The sequence below is a fragment of the Chrysemys picta genome, chromosome 25 (genome assembly GCF_011386835.1).
Source record: "Chrysemys picta bellii isolate R12L10 chromosome 25, ASM1138683v2, whole genome shotgun sequence".
NCBI lineage: Eukaryota > Metazoa > Chordata > Testudines > Emydidae > Chrysemys > Chrysemys picta.
In genome coordinates this window covers 6,352,976-6,377,988 of record NC_088815.1, presented here as the reverse complement: position 1 = coordinate 6,377,988, position 25,013 = coordinate 6,352,976, and the positions used below count along the sequence as shown (strand labels likewise).

At 43.4% G+C, this 25,013-nt stretch overlaps 1 protein-coding gene across 25 annotated transcripts in view; it reads right to left on the bottom strand.

Annotated features, from left to right (window-relative positions):
* DOT1L (DOT1 like histone lysine methyltransferase) overlaps window positions 1–25,013 on the bottom strand; it is a 105,310-nt gene that overhangs the window by 60,415 nt on the left and 19,882 nt on the right. For 21 of the 25 annotated variants that reach the window (XM_065578651.1, XM_065578661.1, XM_065578642.1 and 18 more), the window contains exons 2-7: window positions 22,810–22,853; window positions 17,263–17,337; window positions 14,799–14,862; window positions 12,749–12,977; window positions 7,823–7,917; window positions 4,446–4,508 (exon numbers count right to left, since the gene is read on the bottom strand). In XM_065578651.1, the coding sequence (XP_065434723.1) occupies window positions 4,446–4,508; window positions 7,823–7,917; window positions 12,749–12,977; window positions 14,799–14,862; window positions 17,263–17,337; window positions 22,810–22,853 (570 nt within the window). Of the gene's footprint in view, window positions 1–4,445; window positions 4,509–5,415; window positions 5,519–7,822; window positions 7,918–12,748; window positions 12,978–14,798; window positions 14,863–17,262; window positions 17,338–22,809; window positions 22,854–25,013 lie in introns of those variants that run through there. The other 4 variants (XM_065578659.1, XM_042841447.2, XM_024107933.3 and 1 more) reach the window with 4 other exon arrangements.

Below are 25,013 nucleotides of genomic sequence, written 5' to 3'. Positions count from 1 at the left end.
TGTCATCAATCCACACCAAACCAGAAAAAGCTAAGCCTTTCCCCATACTGAAAATTAGATGTGTGAATTTGGCATCTTCTTTTCCCCAGCCAGCTTTGCAAGTTTGCACACAACTCCTCTCCTGATGTACACGTATCACTGAATGAACCCCTTCCTATTAGGGAAATGGTAAGACAACAGGTGGGAGGCATTTGAGGACACAGAACTCAATACAAAGATACTCTGGGAAGAACACTCAGGCACTTTTTTCTAAGTGGCTCCTCAAATGTTATGTCCTATATACCTGGATACTCTTCTGAATTTGGATCCACATGGGGATATTTACATTTGCAAACTATGAAGTACCATAGGTCTGTGTTAACTGCAATACTGAGTTTTTAAAGCTTTAGTTTGTAACTGACCATGTGCAGAAATTCCCCGAGAAAGACTATGTAATTATCCAGTTCTAATCACCTAAGAAAAACGTTATTTCCTTGGGACAACAGTTACCCTGAAAAAAAAGTTTGACACTAACCTTGCAAACTTTCAAGGAACTAGTTCCAGTTTCATGGAAATAGACCCTAGAAAATGTTCTTTTAGAGTAAAAAACAAAGAATTAATAGATAATGAATGGGGTTTAGGTTTGTAACGGAACACTCTTGTCCAAAAGACTCAAGTGACCCACAGCGGGATACGGTGTCCTAAGCAACAATGTGAAGGCACTAATAGCCCCAGATGGTGGGTTTTTTCAAGTGGTATATATTTTCACAGAAAGGAGAGAAAAGAGCAATCTCTCTCCTCCAATTTCTCCAGTCTTCTGCTCTCTCCTGCCCAAAATACCTTCAAGTTTCAGTGATAACCCATTATTAGCAGCTGTAGCTCAGCAAGTGCCTTGGACTCCAAAATGCCTCAAGATGTTTTGCACCAGCTGGAGAACTTTACAATGCAATTATCGACTGAAAAGTGACAATGTTAAAATGGCATCTGCTTACTCAACAGATCTGCCTCTGTAAATTCTGTATGCTGACTCTTCTCACTAAACCATATTTTATTCCTTTTTATTCTTGTTAGCACTGGAGACCAAATGCAGTGGGAATGCAGAAGAGCAACCTAGATATTTTGTTTACTTATTTGTTTAGGTCTGTGAATCAACAGAATTCTTAACTGAGTTCTGATTTCAGAATCCATTGCTGCTGATGAGGCTCCATCCAGAAGAGAGAACAATTCAGTTCTCAAATTCCAGGCCACATTTGAGGGACTGGACTAGGGAAGAGCCATCACCAGACTTGTAAACGGAGCACACTGGATATGGAGTCAATGTGAACACCAAGATGTTATTCTGTCAGTCATTTTTCAGAGTACAAACACCGAGCCAGTTGCACTAGACTCGAACTATGAACTGTGAACTAGCTGTGAACAAAAAAAAATTCAGGCAGGAGGAACAGCAGGATTTACTACTGTCTCGTGTCTGTCACAGGTTTGACTTTTGGAGCAAGGCAGCAACGATATGCATGAACTTAATACCACTGTCCAAATAATTTATACAAAGCAGCAGCTAGGATCAGAGACTTGTTCCCACGAATTTCTGCCAATCTTCCCCTCTTCCTCCCCCCCAACTTTTTAGTCTTCTGAAAATATTTAACTTTATAATTTTTTAATCCAGTTGCATGGAATGGAATTTACACAGTTAAAATCTACAGAGGGTCCTGTGGCACTTTTAAGACTAACAGATGTATTGGAGCATAAGCTTTCGTGGGTGAATGCCCACTTCGTCGGAGCTTATGCTCCAATAGATCTGTTAGTCTTAAAGGTGCCACAGAAATCTCTGTTGCTTTTTACAGATCCAGACTAACACGGCTACCCCTCTGATAGTTAAAATCTAGTTGGTCACAAACTACTCCAGTCCTTAGTCATATTGATGATGCTTGTCACTGACTGGGCTCTCGAGAACCCCCTGAAAACATCTAAAGCGCCCCTTCTCGGAGATAATGGGTGGTGGTATACAAGCCATTTTACAAGAAGCAAAAGAGGGCTCTCAAGTGCAGTTGCATTGCCTATCACCACTACATTCCATACACTCAGATTAAGCTTTTCAGCCTTGTGCCTTCCAATGCATTCTAGTCACGGTGGTAACAGCCTGTATTACTACAGAGGTAATAGATGGAATTACTGTCTTACTGCCAAAGACAAGATGGCTTCTCAGCATGTTGCCACGTGGGAGAACTAAATATAGAAGGATTTGGGACTCATTTCCGTTACCCAATGTCCATGCCACAAGCATTATGGAAAGAGTCCATTGCAATCCACCAAGAAGTGCATATCCTTAGCTAAGATATGTTGACTTTGGGGGAAATTGTTCATTATCTGATTCTTGTCAGGGTTAGAGATACACATACACATACATATACTGTCAGCAGATTAGTGATGAAAAAGATGTTAGAAGCCAAAAAAAAGAGCGAGTAAAAATCTGCCATGTATGATAAGGGGGTGGAGGTGAGAAAATTTTCAAACCTAGTTGACCTAATGTTAGACTCCTAAATCCGTATTTAGGCATCTATTTAGAACAGTGGTTTTCAAACTATTTTTATTGGCCACCCCTTTCACACAGCAAGCCTCCGAGTATGACCCCACGTATAAATTAAAAATGAGAGGGAAGTAATCTCATTTAACGGGGGCTCGGGGCTGCCAGCCTCACGGAGCTGGCCACTCGAGACCCCCATGTAACCATCTTGTGACCTCCTGAGGGGTCACAACCCCCCAGTCTGAGAACCCCAATATAGAAGGTGACCTGATTTTTAGTGGTGCCATGAACCCCAGCTGTCACTGACTTCAATGGGAGCTCAGCTGCTCCGAAGTGTTGAAAAAGCAAGACACTTATTTGGGAGCCTAACTTTAGGCACGCAAGTTTGAAAATTTTGGCCTCAATCCTTGCCATTGGAGGAAACGTTATAAAAGCCAAAGAACTGAACAAAAATAAGCAGTCTTGTTTCCATTATAGTGTCAGATTCTGCCACATGTAATATACAATGTGGCAATACTCATAGCTGAATGCAATGAATACATATTCAGTATTTCAGTCTAGGTTCCTTCCCTAGTCTTTAAATTACACGGATCATAAGTGAAATATCTTCAGTAAATATTTCTTTCATATAATGCCAGCTGGGTAGCACCCTGGAAGGCTGCCATATGGCCATTTCCTGGGAAGGAAGGCCTGCATACAGTTTCACAGCAGGAAAGAGTTTGCAGCCTTGACATTAATCCAACTGCAAACTACTCCTACCATGGAATCAGCATATATCTAAAGGAACAGTGCCACCAGGGCCGGCTCCAGGCACCAGCCTGGCAAGCAGGTGCTTGTGGCGGCCGCTCCGGAGAGGGGCGGCATGTCCAGGTATTCGGCGGACGGTCCCTCACTCCTACTGGGAGCAAAGGACCTCCCGCCGAATTGCCGTCACGGCTTTTTTTTTTTTTTTGGGGGGGGGGGGGGGGCGCTGCTTGGGGTAGCCAAAACCCTGGAGCGGCCCTGAGTGCCACGCACTATATGTCAGTTTCAGCAAAGAGATATTTTGAGACAGGCAACATTGTCACCTTAATCCAGCAGATGGCCTACTTCTCAAGGAGAAATAGGAGAGCCCTTACATTACAAGGCAGGTCACTGGATATTAGACTATTACGAATCTTGAGTTCTCTGCAAAGGAAAATTAACGTATCCCGCCTTCATGCCAAAGCCTGGCTACCAATAAGAGGCCATTTGAGAACATTGGGAAATTCAAAGGCAAGTGGACCAAACTGGTCCAATAGCTTAGCCGTAGAGCTCTGTGCAAAAATCACATTAGAGACCATGATCTGTTTCCTGGTCAATTGCTCCCAGGCTAGGAGTGCTGAAGCGGTAGCTAGCTGAAATCTCAGAGAAGGGAAGATTCCCTTGAATCACGCAATGACAATTCCTCGGAATGATTAGGGAACAATACTGACCCAACTCAACCCTCCTTGACTAGAAGCATGGCAGCTATGGGACCTGAAACAATCTTTTTTTTTTTTTTTTTTTTAAAGGGGAGGTTGGGATAAAGACACAAACAAGCAGGGGTATTCTCAGGGTTCTGAGAGAGCCACCAGAGAACAGGATTACATGAATTCCTCACAGGTAAATGGCTAATCATGGAGCAATTTTCTTAACAATGTCTGAACGTGGGAGCAGAAAACAGCCTGAGTAATGAGAGTTTATAAGAAAGTCTTCCCAGAATTTCCGCAAGCCTCAATAACATTCCCAATAACACACACCAAATGTCAAGCGAGTCAAGAGGAGGGCTCTGGGAGGATGTATTTTAGAGAGCATTGCTCAGCAGCGAGATAAAGGCCAGGGGAAGCTGCTTCCTGGCTGGGGAAGGGAAGGAGGGGGACCTGTAAAGTCTGAACATCAGTAATAATTAGTGGAGCACAAAGATTTTCAGCTGAGTTTCACTCACTGTGTATTCTGCATGTTTTTTCCCATACCATTTCATCCACTTTCTGAACTCTCTGTCCATCGTCTAGAAGAGGGAGGAAAAACAAAACCACCCATTAGGACATCTTGCAATACCAGTTATAGGATAGTGAGAGGAGAAGAGGCAACTCTGACAATACTCACGGGCCTGTAAGAGTTCTTTGCCATTAACACATGAATGGGACTGCTGAAAAATCACAGAGACACATACTGAAGGGCTACCCTTCTAGTTCCCATGGGGAAACTCCTTTACTTCACCGCAGCCAAGGGATCAAGGCTGACTTACTCTCTTCTCCCCTCTCCAGGGAAGCCTTAAAGACACTTGGAGTTGACACTGCTCAGTAGTCTGCCAAGGATGGTGCAACTGTTGCTGCATAATCCCAGAGCAAGCAGAAGGCAAGGAACATAGTCCTACCGGAGCCCAGATAGCGAAGGGGGGTAAAGACAGGTCTGCTAGGGCAAACGAGAAAGCAGAAGTAGGCGTGCTTCTTTCAGTTGCTATTGCAGTTGCCTTGCAACACACTGCCAGCAGCTGGGGGGTATTCTTCGATCTATGACTAAAGAGACTAAGGTTACATAGGATGGCAGGCACCTGTGGTTCAAACCCAACTAGTTGGCAGTGCGTTTCCATTGCCAGACACAGGAGCTGAAAATCCTTCACATCCAGACAGTCTGGGACTAATGAGAAGCAGCACCACTACTTGTCTGAAATCTTATCCCTTCCTATAAATTGTGGGTATAGAGGACATGGTGCTTCTACACTGTGGCAGTGAGGGTCAGTTATACCTATTCACCCCATTTAAAACTAAAATGGACGTGTACTGGGAATAGCAAGCAAGCATCACAATTTATGACCTACTGTAACTGCAAAATTGGGTCCACATATTCAGGGCTCAAACTGGGAGGAAAGAAATGGTATTCAAGTTTCATCCACCATCCCAAACTCCACTTACAGTCTCAGATCAATTGGAGGTTTCTGATGTTTTGTGCTGACATCTGTATTCCCATTAGGCTTCAGAGTTAACACACCCAGTTAACAACAAGACAGTTCACACCACTCAGAAATATTGTTTCAATCTTCAGAGCCAAAAGACAGTGAAACATCAATTCACATTTTGGAAGATTTTCTACAAAACCACAGACTAGAAACTTAGGTTCTCCCCCCCCCCCCCCCCCATTTAACTGTAAACTTAAAAACTGCATAAAGTGATGCAGTAGGCCAGAGAAATGTTACTATGGACAAATTCAACTACAAGCTCAATACAATCCCTGACACAAAACATCTGTTGAGGAAAAAAGTGAGCAAATCTAAATGCAGCAAGAAGCAGATAGGCAGGCTATTTAAGGGTAGACTCACACATTCTTAAATTGCAGCAGTTGTTAAGTCGATAATCTAATGGACAGGCATTTATTAGTGCAAGGATAACATGGAATACTTTTTGGGTGACCAGATGTCCCGATTTTATAGGGACAGTCCCAATATTTTGAGATTTTTCTTATATAGGTGCCTATTACCACCCACACTGTGGCCTGATTTTTTCATACTTGCTATCTGGTCACCCTATATACTTTATTCACCCAGTAAAGTCATAAAATACTGGACAGGGCATTATTAAAAAGGGACCCCATCAGGATTAGTACTCCTAACAATTTATATTCTCTTCATGCACTTGCAAAGTTCATGTAATTCTTTATTGCCTGCTTGTTATTTACAGTACGGCCCCTTCACACGGCTCTGCGTAAATGGTCCCTAACGTAGGTACTGCTGGAGCGGTGTACAAGGGCCTTGGTATAAACAAAGCTCTGACCCCATATGTATTTTCTCTCACAAGTAAGTGGTTTTTAAATAGTGATTATTACTAAATAAAGAGCCAGGAACCTAGCCCTTGTGAGCTGCTCTAAAATAAGCCAGAATGCTCATGCAAAGAGGTAAGGGAGAAAGATTTGGTAAAAGTGTTCCAGTTTGAAATTTCCAAGGGATTACTATGAAGAGTAAGGACAAATTATTTCCTAGGCCCTTCTATGGCACTCATGATAGCATCAGAGCCTTTGACCTGTACCCTTGAAAAGGGAGCTCTAAAGCTTATGTACACATGCTTTAAGAAGCTAAAGTTTGTATTTGAAACAGACCAAAGTCCATTAGTTGGAACAAGGAGTTAAAGGCATGAAGCTCTGTGCAACCTACTGGAGGAAGCACAAAATTCTTAATGCAAGGCTTGACCGACTTTTATTGTTTGCTCGCAACTCATTCGGGTTCCAGGTTTCCCTTGGAATTGATTAACTTTGCAAGTCCCCATTGACACAGAATTAACAGAAGTGTAAAGAAAACTACTTGCCTAAGTACAATGGCCTTATTATGAGACGTCGTCGTAAGCACTTCATTTGGGTACATACTGAGCATTGCTATTAACTGAATACTCCAGAGCAATCGATAGGTCTCAGTTACTCTGCAGCTCCAGCTATATTAACATTTTTAATAGCTAAGCTCAATGGTTTAAGAGTTAGGGCTGCTAAAGGACATTCTTAGCGTGATCCGGATTTCAGCTTTTTTTTTTTTTTAAAAGATTACGAGTTTCAGCTATTCTGTCTCCCACTACTCTGATCTTGCTCAACTCCTTCCTAGATGCGTTCAACCCTACACAGCAATAGCCTCTGGGAAACAGCCTCTTCAAAGTCCCATTCCAGACCTGAGTAGGGTCCTGAAATCCACACCTTAGGCAGTACGGCGTCTAGATTAAACCTGCATCTTCCCTTTTGACTTTTGTTCCCTTTGGGCTGGTCCACACTAACCCCCCACTTCGAACTAAGATACGTAGCTGAAGTCGAAGTACCTTAGTTCGAACTTACCGCAGGTCCAGACGCGGCAGGCAGGCTCCCCCTTCGACTGCGCGTACTGCTCTCGCAGAGCAGGAGTACTGGCGTCGACGGCGAGCACTTCCGGGATCAATTTATCACCTCTAGACAAGACGCGATAAATCGATCCCAGAAGATCGATTGCTTACCACCGGACCCGGAAGTAAGTATAGACGTACCCTTTGTATAAGCTTCCCATCACCACGCAGCCTCACTCCGCCTGGTTTTCTCTCAGGCCTGAACTAAGCTCTCTTCAGAGACCAGTTAATGATATTTCTGATCACTCGGTAAGCACTGCCAATGAGCAACAGGAAGCACAAAACCCCCTCATCATTTGCATCACTGCTGTGCTTCCAGCCCTTACAGACTTAAGGAGCCAGAGTGTCTAGGATTCAAACTCAGGATTCCCGCTTTGCAATGCATAGCGGTTACCTGCAAGACATAAGAGATTGAACCAGCTCTGGAATCAAACACCTTCAATCTCATACTCCCAGAGATGTAACTCACCTCAGCATATTTGGCCGGAATATCAGCTTTCTCCACACCATAGTGATGTTTGCAGTTTGTGGCAGCAGCAACTTGAAGCACCACCTGACCCACACCTGTAGGTAGAGAAAGAGACAGTTATAGTAAAAAAAGCCCCCCCATACACACAAAACTGCTTCTAAAACAAAGACCAAGATGTATGCAAGGATTCCTATGCGACTTTGCACAACATCTGTGTCAATTCCCCACCCAAAAAGCGTGAATAATGCATCTCTCCCTCTCACCTTTTGTCTCATCTATTCAGACTAAGCACTTCAGGGCAGGGACTGTCTCTTTCTATAAGAATGTACAGTACCTAGCATAATAGCCACTCCCATAATACAAATAAGGACAAGTGCTGAGTCCTGCACTTAGGATGGAAGAATCCCATGCACTGCTACAGACTACGGACTGAATGGCTAGGCAGCATTTCTGCAGAAAAGGACCTAGGGGTTACAGTGGACGAGAAGCTGGATATGAGTCGACAGTGTGCCCTTGTTGCCAAGAAGGCTAACGGCATTTTGGGCTGTATAAGTAGGGGCATTGCCAGCAGATCGAGGGACGTGATCATTCCCCCCTATTCAACATTGGTGAGGCCTCATCTGGAGTACTGTGTCCAGTTTTGGGCCCCACACTACAAGAAGGATGTGGAAAAATTGGAAAGAGTCCAGCGGAGGGCAACAAAAATGATTAGGGGTCTGGAGCACATGACTTATGAGGAGAGGCTGAGGGAACTGGGATTGTTTAGTCTACAGAAGAGAAGAACGAGGGGGGATTTGATAGCTGCTTTCAATTACCTGAAAGGGGGTTCCAAAGAGGATGGATCTAGACTGTTCTCAGTGGTAGCAGATGACAGAACAAGAAGCAATGGTCTCAAGTTGGAGTGGGGGAGGTTTATGTTGGATATTAGGATAAACTTTTTCACTAGGAGGGTGGTGAAGCACTGGAATGGGTTCCCTAGGGAGGTGGTGGAATCTCCTTCCTTAGAGGTTTTTAAGGTCAGGCTTGACAAAGCCCTGGCTGGGATGATTTAGTTGGGAATTGGTCCTGCTTTGAGCAGGGGGTTGGACTAGATGACCTCCTGAGGTCCCTTCCAACCCTGATATTCTATGATTCTATGAAATAATATAGCACATTGACTGATAAACGTATGACAATTTACATTACAAAAAAGAGTTCCAACTTCAAAACAGTTACACGTCAATACCGGAGCCTATTTTCCACTAAAAAGACTTATGTCCTACAGGAAGTAAATATGGATGTGTTTTGTTTCTGCAAGAAAACCGAACAGCAGCAAGATAAATTTTGCAGTTTAAATCTCTCAGCTTAATGGAGAGAGCTATAACAAAACATGTATACCTCATTTTCCTCATGACGGAAAACGCATACAAAAGTCTCAGCACATTGGGAAAAAAATGCTAATACACAAGACAGGAGTATTATTTCCTAGTACAATAAAAAAAGATAATGATCAATACGCAAAGTAATTTCAGAAGCAACTGCTAAACTGCAAGACAAAACATTACTTAAAAATGTATGAACTTCCCATCATTCAGCCTCAATTATGTTTGCATCAGAGACTGCTCCAGCAGTAATTAGCTGCCATTCCCACACCTTGTCTGCACGCATTACATCTCTTTGGCTTGGGGAGGGGGGAAGAGGAATCACAGCTAAATCTCTGCTTGCACACCTGACCCAGATTTTGCCAAGTACATGGTAAATCTTTATAAGCTGTTGCAATCATTCTATATTTCTTACTTCAATTGATTACAACTGCCGATCAAACTATGTCTATATTCATTCTAATACCAAGTTTATCACTCTTTGTACTGGACTAATGTAAAATGCATTGTCTCACTAATGCACTTCTCATAGAATCATAGATGAGCATAAGGGAAACAAATATTCAAGCCAAGCACATTTGCACAGAAAACACATTGTCGTTTTCCATTTCATCGATTGCCTGCAGGAAGTAGCACTAGTAATTGAAGAGGTGGTGCTCTTGCCATTAAATCGTTATGGATACAATACCCACTTTGGTATAACGAGGAACCACATGCTGATAGTCCTGTATAATAAATAATTGTATTATGGTAGCACCTAGAAGCCCCAATCAGATTCTGGGCCCCATTTTGCTACGTACTGTATAAATAGAGTAAAATATGAATAAGAAGATGCAACTATTGAGTAACAAACAGAATGGGGGAGGATGAGGGAAGCAGTAAAAACTATATACATTTACATGGGCCAAATAAATATTAGAAGTCATTGCTGCCCTTCTCTCTTCAGAGACCACTTGTGGTTAAAGATACCACTTTTTTGCAACAGTGGTCCTAATTCCATTTTGCATAACTATGTTCTGCCTTCCTAAAATTCCATTTCAACCAGATCTAATATTGTTGGCTTCTAGCCTTAAATGGTTGGACAGAGTTACTGATAAAAAAATGGCTGCCACATTTCACCAGCGGTTGTTACACTGTGTGGCAGATGAATGATTCCTATATATAGAGGTGTAGGAAAGGCACTAAAGTGGTTGGATATTGTGCTACTGCTATAATGGTATTCTAATGTACTTTGTACACTATACTGCGTTGCCTAGAATAATATGGAAATTCAGTCTCAATTCTGCCATCAATGTGCAAACTTTCATTGGTGTTAACAAGAGTTAGGGAGGAAAAAACCAGAATTTTCTTCTTCTTCTTCGGGTGCTTGTACACGTCGACTCCAATCACGTGTGCGCGCCGCGTGCACAGTCGTCAGAAAGTTTTCCCTTAGCAGCTCCCGTCGGGTCGGCTGTGGAGCCTCCTGGCGTGGTGCCTTCATGGCGCTCAATATATAACCCTGCCTACATGGATCCCGCTTCAGTTACTTCTTACCGTCAATGCCATCCATTGGAACGGCATTCACTTGCCTTGCAAGTGCTTCCCTTAGTTTTCTTCTTTAGCCTGTAGTTTTAGTCTAGGTTTCAGTTAGTAGTTACAGAGTAGCAGCCGTGTTAGTCTGTATCCGCAAAAAGAACAGGAGTACTTGTGGCACCTTAGAGACTAACCAATTTATGAGAGCGTAAGCTTTCGTGGGCTACTGCCCACTTCTTCGGATGCATCCGAAGTACTCCTGTTCTTTTTGTAGTTAGTAGTGCAGCAAACCCTTCAGGACCCCTCTCATGAACAACTCCTTATCCAGGAGGTGCCATCACTCCTCACCATAGGGGCACTGGAGGAGTTCCTCGGGAGCACATTCTAGCACTAGCATTCTACATCGAGCACATTAAGCTTTTCAGGAAATCGAATCAGCTGTTCATGGCCGCGGCAGACCGGATGAAGGGTCTCTTCCCAACGCATTTCTTCCTGGATCACGGACTGCATCCGCACATGCTACAAGCTGACTAAGGTCCCAGCCCAGTCTATTATGGACACTCCACAAGGGCACAAGCCTCGTCAGAAATCTTCCTGGCCCAGATTCCCATTCAGGAGATATGCACCGACGACCAGGTTGCCGCTCTGCAGATGTTTAACCACTCACTATGCTATAATCCAGCATTCCAAAGATTTTGCAACATCCGGCAGAGCGGTACTCCAGTCCGGTCGGTTGGGTTATATATTGAGCATCATGAAGGCGCCACTCCAGGGGGCTCCACAGCCAACCCAACGGGAGCTGGATTGGAATGGACGTGAATACCACATCTCGAAGAACAACAGTTATGAGAAGATGAGTAACCGTTTTTTTCAGTGCACCCACCAACTGAAAATCAGTGCACATAAAAATGATCACAGAATTATGGTTGAGGCTATTGCATGCTAAACCATTGTTTTCAGATACTAATACAAGTTCTTATTTTTCATATGCTTGGTCTTAGTCCAATATTAAGGTTTGGGGTTCTACGGTGATAAATATCTGGTTTTGTTTTTGGTGGTATTAGAGGCCAAGGAAAACAAAACATTTTACTCAGAAGCATTAGTCAGATCACACATTCCTCCATCTTGTTAGGCAAACAGCAAGATTGTGAGACTTCCAGATATGATCTCTTATTATGACCTTAGTGAACAAACAATTTCATGGCCGGGGCAGACTGGATGCCTGACTAAACAGCATTTTAGAAGTGTCTCATATTGTACTTAACTGGACACACAAAATATAGTTACCAGAGCTGGAGGGAAAGGAGGGGAGGGATAAATTCTGTCCCCTGTGAGTGGCCTGCTTTAAAACCCTTAACTTGGAATTTCATTTAGTAGATATAAAATGGAGGTAAGATTAGTAATTCTACTGTATTTTCAGTGGGCAGGTTCCCGTTTCCTTTGGTGGGATAAAGGATGACTGTCAAGAAAGCAAGATTTTTACTTTTGTTAAAACTGGTAACTGTAGCACAGATGCAGTATGGAAGCGTGAGCTGAATTCTATATGGCTTCACAATAAATATAAAATTTTTATTGCTGGTGATTGTGTCAGACAGAGAAAGAACCCACTTTATTTTCAGTTAACAGGTGGAGTTTGCAGTTTTGACACTCACGGGAAAAAAAGTCTGATGCATGAACTGAACAAACTGGATCTAGAAGCCAGAAAGCATAAAATATGGACTCTGTTAATGGCACTTTTACACCGTCATTTCGGATGCCAACCATACTTTAAAATGGCTACATTTATCGATGGTGGCAAAAATGGAGTATTCTTAAATTAAGTTTCCTGAAGAATCAATCCTTTCTTCACATGGGTGAATGACATATTTGGTGCCACATCCCACTGGCAATACAGGAAAGAAAGCACTGATCTGTCAGGAGTGCACAGCCAGACGCGCACAGTCTGTGGGGATGGATTACTTTCCAAATGTAAAGTTACTGACATTTTTTATTCAGAGGAGGAAAAAGCCTGGGCAGAGACAGAAAAGGGAAAACAAAGCAGTTTGTCACTTACCACTGCCCAAGTCAACAAACAAGTCATCCTCAGTCATTTTAATCTCATCAATCATTTGGGCCACTAAATCAAAGGAAGTCTCTCCATACACCTCTGGGGAAAAGGGCTCATAGTTGTTGAGTTTCTCTGGGTCAGTCACCGAGTGGTTATATACTTGCTGCAAGATGTGACGGAGGAGCCCATTGGAGGGACGAGTGTTCAATTTCATGGGCTGGGTGGTTCCTTTCCACTAAGGGTGAGGAGCAGAAAGAATGTAAACAAGGAAAATACATCATGACATACCTGCATTTGTGGGGGGAAGGGAGACTGACACAAAGACAATCCACTTTCCTCCACCCCTTCTCTTGCATGAGTAAAAGTGATCTCCAGTTCTTCCATAAGCAACAGCAAGACATGCTAAAGAACTTCTGCAGCAATGCAGCGTGGGGAGGTTGGTTTGCTTTACTGTCTGTGTTACCTCACACAATAGGTATTTTCAAAGACTGCATACCAGATACAAGAGGGAAAAAGCATCTAAGATCTGCCTACATCCTTGATGTAACTACTGCATTTCATTGCACCATCAACATAAAGGGGGGTTTGTTTTCTTGCCATGAAGTGTAGCATGGGAGGAATCACACTCAGAGGGAGTGGGAGAGAAAATCTAAGCTTCTGCTGGCTAACAATCTCACTCCTAAATAGAAGCTATTGATGTTTCTGAACTTCCTCATCTTCCCTCTTTGGATTTTATACATGTCTGTAAGCTTTTTTCTGGGCATCTTTTCCATCTCCTTTTCCTGATAGTCACCTCTTTCCTATCTGATCCTCTGTTTGAGGGCTCAGGGCAGCTACCTCAGAGGCCAATCACTATTTCTGCTCCTTATGTCAGCTAGCCTGGGCTCCTACATTCAAGCAGGGCACTGGCAGGACAGAGGTGAAACTGACTAGATTCTCACTTCAGTGAGTGACTGTAAATGCTGAAGAATTCCAACTTTTAAGCTATTAACAAAGACGAGATTAAAGTGGCCAGCATCTATGAATCAGGCAAACGATATGTGGATGCCAATGTGGTGCAAAGTCTGGGAGAAGTTCTAACCTACTGGCCATATCTTTCTGAGATTTATTTTGAATGCTCCTATAAAATCAGATTACAGCCCCCAACATGTGTTTGATAGGTCAAAGTACTTCATAAGGCCCCTACATTGTGTTTTTTATAGAATAAGATGTAGTATTAAATTGGATACGTGTTAAGTACAGTGACAGATAGTAGATAAGGTTTTCACCCACTACTGACAGAACTGGTATCTAAATTCCATAAATTAAGTAAAATTCTTAATATTAGATTATACTTACTATGTTTCATTACCAGCCTTAAACTTGGGTAAGAAAACCAAAAAAGTTACCTATTAGAAATCTATTAAATTAGATTTCATTCCAGTTCTTCCTTCACAGTGATTGATCCTTTGGAACAGAACAGCTCAGCTCTAAAATATAGCTTTACTGAACAGTAAGGGAATTCTTAATCTATGGATCATTGCCACGATACACAAGAGAGTTAATCTGGACTATTAAGGAACCTTTAAGTCTCAATCCCCACACACACACACACACACACACACACACACGAGGAAACGTGCATACATTAAATCCCTGTGAAATTTCTGATGAAAAAGCTAGGTACGGTGCATGCAAAGAAACCCTTTTTCAAAGGTAACTCAGCTATTTCAAACGTCCAAGCAGGAGTGCCAACTGCACATTAGGGACTAAGAGGCTGCAAACCTGTATTTTAGAAAAATTAAGTCATTATTATATAAAGATATAAATTCACTCCAAGGCTAAATCCTCAAGTGCCAAGTTTTGGCCCAGAAAGCAAGGTTTAATAGATGATTTATTAACTCCCGAATGAATGGAAATGCTGTAATGGTGGTGCTGGTGTTTAAGCAAACACACAACTGAGCGCGAAAAAAGTCAGCCCTTCTTGGTTGTCATTTTCTGTACATGAATTTGAAACCACTAGCCTGAATAAAGCCAACTAGATAGGCATCACGGCATAACAAAGGTAAATACTTACCAACTGATGAATGCTATCAATGGCACGGTTGTATTTGTCACAAAGCCTCTGCATGCTTTCAAAGCTGGGAAAGGAAAAAAAGCAAAGTTCGCTAGTCAGTTAACAGTCTAAAGGTGGTCTTGAAATGCTCAGCTATGCACATTAAAGGAACACTGCCAAGGTTGGTAGACACAACATTTGACCTACATTTTTTAAAGTGTACATACTGTAGCTGTAATTCTTTTTGCAACGATCATTAATTCTTTACACAATTTTACACTTTTACAAAGTTTCCTTAAAGAGACTTTAGCAGCCCAATGATTCATGAGAAATTCTACACATGGTATCCAGGTGATAGAAGAAGAGTTCTTCTAAGGAAACGGATTTCAACGTTCAACTTCCAAAGATTGTAATTAGTGGGGAAAATTAAGTTATGGAGATAACTTGACGTTACCTTAAGTTTTTCCTTTCTGACCTATCAGGAATTCAAGCTGGAAATTCCCATGGGCCCTCTTAGCTTCCTCCCACTTCCCTACATGCAAAAAAAGTTTAAGGCACTACACTTTTAATGTGCTCTGCTTTGTTCCTTCCTGTGTCCACCATATCCAGCTATGAAGATAGTCAGACACTTATCCAGAGCTCAGTTCTATTCTGTTCTAACACGCAGTGTGCCATGTAATACAACTCCTTCACAGTATAAACCTCATCCTCCAGACACCTGCTTTACAAGGGAAGCATACTGCTTGTTCTGTGGGTTAGCTGGGTTCACAGTTTAGCCAGGCACCTTAATTGCAGAGGCTGAGAGAATTACAGAATCATTTCGGGTCAAGGGGGGGGAAGGATATCTGCCAGTCCCACTGTCATTAAATAACTAGAGTCCAGAAAGCAGCAGCAGAAAAGCCAGTCCACAGGGTAATTGGAGTAACATATCCCACAGCAACCCCAAGACAGGAAGGGAGGAGGAAAAACAAAGGAGAAGGGAAGGAAGTTAACTTCTCATTAACTTGACTTCACTACCACAACTAGCTATGACTCCTTATTTGAGAACACTGTTACTTTGCACTCACTTTGGGCTGCCAATTGACAGTTTCTAATTCCATGTTAATAAAAACAGGCGAGACTGAAAAGTATTATTTATGAGTGTATATTTGTGTTTCCATAATACGCTGGTTTTCATTCCCATTCTCTGCATTTGCAGCACTGCAGCCAATCTTCTAGGATTAATTTTTCAAATAATTCTTTTTTTCCCCCCCAAGGAAAATAAACTGATTAAACTATTACCAGAATGACAGGTTTATGGCTTCTTTGAACAGCTTCTGAGAAATAAGTGAGGTGTGGTTGAGGATAGATGGTTTCTTCTTTTATTCAGTATCATTGCTGACAAAAAGTGAGGCTGCACACCTACACAAACCCCACCAGTACCACAAAATTATTGTATTAGAATATCAGCATATAAACCACAGACCTGACGTTAAGAGGTACTGAGCTCTCACTACTCCTATTTAATTCCCTGGGAGGCTGGAGGGCCGAGTAGGATGAAAACATATAAAATAAAAGGAATAATAGAACACCAAAGAGCGGTCCTTTTATATTGCAAAAGCCATCCAGGTGCTCAAACAGTTAATGCTGAATTAGGACCTAATTCCGTTTCACCTGTCTCAATCCCTATCAGGAGACATGATCACTTTGTGGACACCGGTGAACTTTGATCTTTTCCATAAAAGAAATTCCATGGATTTTCATAAACCACAACTTAGCTGCAGGCAAGTGTCATCTCTATTTCCATTCTCAGTTAGTGCAGTCAAACTGAGCCAAAAATGAACTTATTACAAACGAAAGAATTCCATAGGGTTAGATTCGGTCCCTCCCAATCTCTACCCACAGGGCAGACTCCAACACATCCCTGTCAAGCCAGTCCATGTAGTAGGTGTTTTCACATAGTTCTGTGAATCGGGCACTGCTCCTGCTTCTCCAGAGACAGAGGCTGTAGGAACAGTTTGAGCTGAAACTCTGTTTTTATAGTGTCACCACTCGTATTTGATTCTGAATAGGAGAGGAGTGGGGAAAGTTAACCTTCCACAAACATGGAGAGAAAATCAGTGGTGCCATGGGCAGCTCTGGCATAGTGTTTTCCAACAAGAAGTCTTAGTTACTACAAAAGCAGAAACTTCAATGCCATTCAGATTCCTAACGCTGGCTTTAGCCCAACAGCATAGATACAGATCATTGTTTCAGGGTGAGTAATTCCAACGTGCACCAGCTCAGCTTTCTGCTATGTGAAGTTTCCAATTATGTCCTTAAATCCAACAGCCGTTGCCAATACTCCTGTTACACATTTCCCACCAAAATAACTTTGTAGAGTCTGAAGCCAGTTCTAAAAGAAAACTTCAGCTCAGTTTGCAGTGTCTGTAATTAGTTATTCTTAGACCAATTCACAACAAGCCATTTAGGCCTGCCCTTCTGGGGAAGGGAGGGTTCCTCTCACCTTTTTGTATCATAGTCAATTAAAACATAATTTTCCATGGCAAGCTTGAGATCTGGGATTTCTTCACAGACCCACCTGCAATGAGACAAGAATCAGAATACAACAGACCCCCAATTCTTTTACATTAGTGTTTAACGAGGCAGTTTTTACTTTTACTGAAGCAGCACCTGCCTGGATTCTAGACTGACGTTCCTATAAATTAAAGACAGTGTTACAGAAAGCATGAAAGACTGCAATATTGTGAGAAGCGAGGTAGACATCACAAAATGCTAATTATGGGGCTGGAAGAGTTTTTATTCAAGACAAGAGTGAATATGAAGTTAAGTGCCCATTACCACTGGCAGAACTATAAAGCTCTTGAATAGGCATGAACTCAATTTTGACTTCACAATGAAGTGACAAATATACTTAGTTGATGTAAAAATAAAAACCACAGCTAATGCTAATCTAATGGGAAACGTGAAGCACAGAAACAATCATTCTGAAATGCATTTATTTTTTAATAAGTTATGAACGACCACTTCCTTTGACAAAGCTACTTGCTATTTTGCCACACGTAGATACAAGTCATCTCCTGCAACCTGATGTTTGAAAATGCACAGCAGTCCTCAGCACAAATGAAACCTCCAAAAGAGTTGGTGTGAGAGGGCCACACTCCCTCGACTAGTGCAGTGTGCTGTACTTCCACTTAAATGACCCATCTTGAAATAGACTTGATAGTGGTTTTGATATTTGTTTGTTTTAAAGGCGTGTGCTTTTTTCAGGCTGTATTAATACAGCCCTGTATTCTGCTCCTATTAGAAATGGAAAACTGACAGCCACTGCCAGTATATCTGACGAGCTAAATCTGGCAAAAGAAATAGAGTTCTGCCTTTCATTTCAAATGTGAAAAATTTTAATTATTTTCAAAGACAATTTAAAAGCTAACAATGAGGGCCCCAGTCTGGATGGCAAGTCACTGGAGTGACAAAGTCTTTGTAAAGGGCTGGGGAAGCCACATCAGAAAAAGGGGTTTCACACCCTTTCCCTTCTAAGCATCAAACTGAGAAACAGTGACCCGAAGCATCACCCAAAATACAGAGTGCTCTATAAAATACCATTGGGAATCACATTTTCTCTCCCTTAGGTCTTGATATTATGGACAGATTGATTACTCGAATACTCTATAGCGTTTTTTTCAAAACAGAAACAAACAGTTAAAGAGTTACAGCGCTATGCTTTGTGGCCCTATAAGAACTCCAATGATGGTTTGGTGGGGTTCCATGTTTATCATCTCCATTTGTGGATTAAATTTTCTCAGCTCACTAGAAAGAACATTTCTGAAACTGCATCTTGACAACCAGGGATCTGACAGTCAAGCAGAGTTCTTTCTGGCTTGTGGATCACCCTGGCTAAAAGATTATGCAACTGAAACTTAGGCTATGTCTACACTACAGTCTGCATCAGCAAAACTTGTGTCGCTTAGGGGTGTGAATATTCCACCCTGCAAGCGACATAAGTCAGAGCAACATAAGCGTTTGCGTGCACAGCATTATGTCAGCGGGAGCGGTTTTCCCACAGACATAACTTATGCTGCTCACGGTGGTGGGTTTTCTATGAGGATGGGAGAGCTCTCCCATTGGCAGAGAGCGTCTTCACCACATGCGCTGCAGCTGTATGTATAGACATACCCTATGTTATAAATATTCCAGGTTCTCTCCCACATCTCTGTGTTGACTTTGCAGTAGAATTAATAGTAGCAAAAATACGCAACATAAAAGAACCACATTTTAGACAAAATCAGAAGACATGATTGCATGTGTACAGGAAGCAGATCTGTTGATTAAAAGTGCCATTTTTGTAAAATCACTTTTCCTCATTTTACTATGCTGAAAAGTGACCTGGTTTTATTTTGAATAGGCTAAAAGTGCACAAAATGTCCCAAACAGCCAATGTGAGAGAGGCATTTTGTATCCAAATGACTTAATCTTAAATCTAATATTTCTCGTCTCATTGCTCTTTAGGACATTCAGCACCTTACAAAAAAAACATAACAGTAAGTATCTGTGAACTACATTTCTTGCTATTCTTCTAATGAAGACACCTCCTTAAAACCTCACTTTTTTGATCTCTGCAATTTTTTCCCCCACAAACTAGGCCAGTGTGCAGCAAACAACTGTTCATATCACAACTTTTCAAGCCAGTGGTCAGCTCTGTATCCTCTCACCTCACACCTCCATAGGACAACTTACTAGCATAAGCAAGAAGTATGCACTGTGGTTAATTTGGTACATGGGTAAGACTGATAGTTACAAGAGTATTTTAAGGCCCTGTATGCACTACAAAAACAACAAGGAGTCTGATGGTACCTTAAAGACTAACAGATTTATTTGGGCATAAGCTTTCGTGGGTAAAAACCTCACTTCTTCAGATGCATCTGAAGAAGTGAGGTTTTTACCCACGAAAGTGTATGCCCAAATATATCTGTTAGTCTTTAAGGTGCCACCAGACTCCTTGTTGTTTTTGTAGATACAGACTAACACGGCTACCCCCTGATACGATGCACTACAGAAATCCACATTTTTACAATAAAGCTGTGAAACGTGATTGTGGCCCAATTGTGTTCTAGCATTGACTCTTCTTGCCATTGGCTGATGTGCACATAGAAAGTCCTAGTGCAGGTGACTGCGCTACTCCAGCAGCCACTTTCAGGAGCGCAACAGTTAAACCTGCTCTGAGCAAGTTTAACTGGCGTGCTACTGAAAACAGATGTCCGAGCCAGAGAGCTAGGGCTCCCAACCTTACTAATGTTACTACAGCTGAAATGCTGTCAGCAATGGTTGAAAAAGTTTTAGACAAGGCCTTTGTGAGTTAAAAAAAAAACGTCCAGGAACAAGGCTAAACCATAGTCCCTTCACATGGATAACATTATTTTCTATCCACAAACACAGGCCAAGTATGCTTGAAAACAATTTTAAAATATGACTCTCTGTTGTGGATAAACAAAAAACCCAGTTGTATTAGGGACTGTTTCTGCCCAGCAAATTTTTCCTAATGCTGCCAAAACCACAGCGAGTATGAATTATTGCTGTGTCACAACTATGTGTGGCTGTAATGGTGCCTGAAAACATTCAACCCTCTTACGCTCAGCCTTCTTTACAGTAGTATTTCAGCCACACCCTCCCACTGATGCAGCTCCACTAACAGTAGGAATGCTCATGTAGGCAGCCCTCCCGACTATTCTGAGTGCCAGTGGCACTGCACAGTTGTAGCCACAGTGAAATATTTTAAGAAATAAAAGTAAATAGTGTAAGCTTAAATTGGGCCAGAACTTAACAAGAGACAGTAGATGGTGGTGGTGGTTTGTTTTTGTTTGTTTGTTTGAGTTCCTAGCCTTATGCTTCCAAAGACTGAATTTTAAAATCCTCGTTATAAAAAAAAAAACACAACATACAATTTGGTACTGTTGTACAATTTCAGTTAGAACCACCACGGACTGGAACAGATTGTTTCAGACTAAGATTAAGTTGCGGGCCTGGGGAGGAGAAATTACTGCATCACCTCATCACTAAGTGCACCTCTAAAAACATTTTTATAGAAAGTGCATCTGAAGAAGTGGGCTGCAGCCCACGAAAGCTTATGCTGAAATAAATTTGTTAGTCTCTAAGGTGCCACAAGTACTCCTGTTCTTTTTACAGCACTGTTATGCAAATCTGATTAGTGTACAGGTTTAGTTCTGCTACAGCAGGCCTGCACAACATGCGGCCCACGTGGGCTCACTGTGCGGCCCGTGGGGGTTGAGTAGGTGGGCTCACTGTGCGGCCCACAGGGGGGTGAGTAGGCAAGCGGCGGGTTAGGGAGTGGGGCTGAGCAGGCGAGCGGGCGGGCAGTGGCGGGGAGTGAGTAGGCGAGCCGGAGGAGTGAGGGGCTGAGGAGGCGAGCGGGTGTGCAATGGCGGGGGGCAGCAGGTGAGCCGGAGGAGTGAGGGGCTGAGGAGGCGAGCGGGTGTGCAATGGCAGGGGGCAGCAGGTGAGCCGGTGGCAGGGGGGGGGCTGAGGAGGCGAGTGGGCGGGCAGTGGCGGGGGGGGGGGCAGGTGAGCCGGCAAGCCGGAGGGGTGTGGGGTTGAGGAGGCGAGCGAGCGGGCAGTGGCGGGGGCTGGGGAGGCGAGCCGGGGGAGGGGGGCTGGGGAGGCGAGCGAGCGGGCAGTGGCGGGGGCTGAGGAGGCGAGCCGGGGGAGGGGGGCTGAGGAGGCGAGTGGCGAATTGGTGGCTGACCTGTTCTACTGATCTAGTCTGGCTCCCATCCCCTCTCCCAGGGCCAGCTCCAGGCACCAGCAAAACAAGCAGGTGCTTGGGGCGGCACATTTCTAGGGGTGGCACTCTGGCACTGGCCATCATAGGTGCTGACTCCGGGGCATGGGAAAAAAGTGCCCCCGCCGCCCCAGCTCGCCTCCGCCTACTCCCCTGAGCGCGCCGCCGCCACTCCGCTTCTCCCCCCTCCCTCCCAGGCTTGCCGCGCACAAAACAGCTGTTTTGCACAGCAAGGCTGGGAGGGGAAGCCAAGTGGCGGGGCGCTCAGGGGAGGCGGCAGAAGTGAGCTGGAGTGGTTCCTCTACCCCCCCCCCCCGTTACTTCCTGCGCCCCCCCCCACCCTAGCTCACCTCTGCTCCGCCTGCTCCCCTGAATGCGTCGCTGCTCCGCCCTCCCTCTCCTGAGAGGGAGGGGGAAGAAGCGGAGCAGCGGTATGCCCGGGGGAGCAGGCGGAGCGGAGGCGAGATAGGGCGGGAGGTCGTGGGGGGCCCGCAGGAAGCAATGGGGGGGGGAATGCAGCACGCCGGGGGAGGAGGCGGGGCTGGGGATTTGGGGAAGGGGTTCGGAAGGGGTTGAGTTGGGGCGGGGCTGGGGGCAGAGGGGCACGGGAAAAAAATGGGGGACAACCAAAAAATTGTTTGTGTGGGTCGGCAAAAATCCTAGAGCCGGCCCTGCCCTCTCCAAGGGTTGCAGCTGTCTGGAGGTGCTGCCTTCCATGCCTTCCTCATTCACACCTCATTCAACAGGGCAATTGATTACAAAGTGAGGGGAAGATCTTATTCTACTTCCAGCAAAAAGACATTTTTCATTTACCTTAATTATATTACCTTAGAGGCCCGCTATAACATATTACCGTGGTTCAATACTGCTGTTTTGGTGGGGCGGCGCTGAGGAAGGAGGGTTTGTATCCACAGGGCAGGTGGTGCTGGGGGGGGGGGAGAGGGGGGTGTTTTGGCGGCGCTGGGGGGGTTGTTTCCGTGGGGCAGGCAGCGCTGGGGGGGTAGTTGTGTTTCCGGGGGGGGCTGGGGGTACTCGGGGGGTTTCGGCCCTCAGCTGTTTTCTTTGGAGTAATATGGCCCTCGCCACTTTACGAGTTGTGCAGGCCTGTGCTACAGCATAATTCGACTGCTGTCTTCCTCTGTATTTTGATTCCCCTCCCCTCTCCTTCCCCCCACCCAATGTCTAATTTGAGACATACAGCAATACCAACATGAAAAAAAAAAAAAGGTTCTGTCCAGTTCTACATTGAACACTTACCGAATTGTCTCAATGATTTCATGAGCAGCATCATGGTGTTTGTCCTGAAATTAAAGGAGGGGGGGGGGGGGAAGAGAGAGAGAAGAGAAGCAGTTTCAAACAGACATCTGGAGAACACCATTCATATCAATCCCCAAAGATTACAGGACTCAACCTTCTAAAGTAGATTAGGAGTTACACAGAGGCAGGAGTCCTTAATTGCCACCCAGCCCAGTTAATATATTCAAAATGTACATTTCTCGAGAGACAATAAAGCTTCTTAGGTTTTCTCGAGTTTCCAGAGACCACTAAACCGTTTTTAAAAACTGCCCTTTCACTTATGTCACCATCACTTCTTGAAAATAAGAAATTTTATTGTCAATACCCTTGGGGATTACTAGTGCGAGGTGGGTGTTTGAATGCAAGTTACATAACAAACAGTTGATTTCATCCACTGAGCATCTGGCTCACGCTTACATCTCCATATGTGGAATAGGATTCTAAATCAGCAAACGGCTTTTTAAAATAAACTATCAACTAAACAATAAGAATGGATATTAGTGATAAAAACTGGCAACACCAAACACTAGCTACATCAAAGCCTTTCTACCACTATAAAGCCATTGAAATTGTCCATTGCATTACACATACACACACAGGATTGTGTGATACAAAGGTTCTACTGGCATGTGTTTGGAATACCATATTACTTAGGTAAAGCCACAAATGAGTTCTGCAGGTCTCATCCCATGAGTGCCAATAAAATCCTTGTGCAGGTGTCATATCAGACAGGTGCCACGTTACAGAAAAAAAGTCTGTTTTAGGAAAATTATGGGGGTTTCTAAATATTTTATTGTATCCATCCTGCAAAGCCCAGAGCCATAGTTACCAAGCATCCAACTGTAAAGGGCTCAGAAGGCACCACAGAAATCTCTAAAAATAACCTAGTGTCATAACTTTTTAATTACAAAAAAAACTTTCCTGAACAAAAAGCAAGTGCTGAGCCTCCAAGATCTGAATTTCCCATCCTGGGCCTCAGGCAGGGTAATTTTTGAAGGGCTTGTGGGTAAGAAATTCCACATTTGAGGAAAAGAGGAAACATTTAAATGCAGATGATTTAAAAGAAAAATGGGGGATGTTTGACATTTTAAAAGTTGTGCAAGGGCAGACTGCAGGCAAAGTGATCAAAGACGCATGATAGAATACATTTGTGACATAGCGATCACTTATACATATAGTATATATATTATTTAGTCCCATGCGTAGCACACACCTAGCTTATAGACTTTTACTGATTTCTGAATTCTCTCTCAGTGGTATGGAAGTTATACACAATCTAAATCCGTATTTCTCACAGCCAAATTTGGGGATATGTAGGTTTCCTATTATACACACCCAGTTTTAAATTTGGCTTCATAACATCAAGTCTTACTTTTAAAAACCAATTTCAGCATGGGGTAAAGGACAAATACTGTGGTAGCAAATCCTCATGCCATGCAACCTGCACACACACAGGTAATATGTTAATTAGGTACTGGCTTGAACAGGAATCTCAGGAGACAATGAAAGGGGATAGAGATAAGGAAGGGCAAACATCTGTTAACCTACTGACAGGCACAGGTATGAAAGAAACTGCTCTCTAGACTGCCAGGAAGGGGTTTTATTTTTAGAATGTCCGAACTTAAGGCTGTAACTGAAGAATCACGCTGTCTGGGATCAGTAGTCTCAGACTCAGGCCACGTCTACACTTAAAGATCACTCGCTGTTTTATGTCGAGGCAGGAGAGAGCTCTCCTGTCAACATAATAAAACCAGCTCAATGACTGATGGTAGCTACCTCAGCGGCAGAATATCTCCTGCCAACATAGTGCTGTATACATGACTGCTTATGCCGGCAAAACCTATGTCGCTCGGGGGGGGTGTGTGATTTTTTCACACCCCAAGCAACAAAAGTTTTGCCGACATAAGTGCTAGTGTAGACATGAAAATCCTAGAACTTTCCAGGGGTGGCAGCAGACACAAAATACCTCAGGAGTAAAACTAACAAAGGAAACCAGAAACCAAGTAATTGGCTAAGCAGTGAAGTTGGACCTACTAACCACCATGTGGTCCTCTTTGTATGCTCTGTAACATTCCATAGCTCCACACACAAAAATGCTCCTAACACACCACAGGTGATCAGATTTGAATCCAAATGCTTGCTCCAAGCAATGCTACCCATCACAT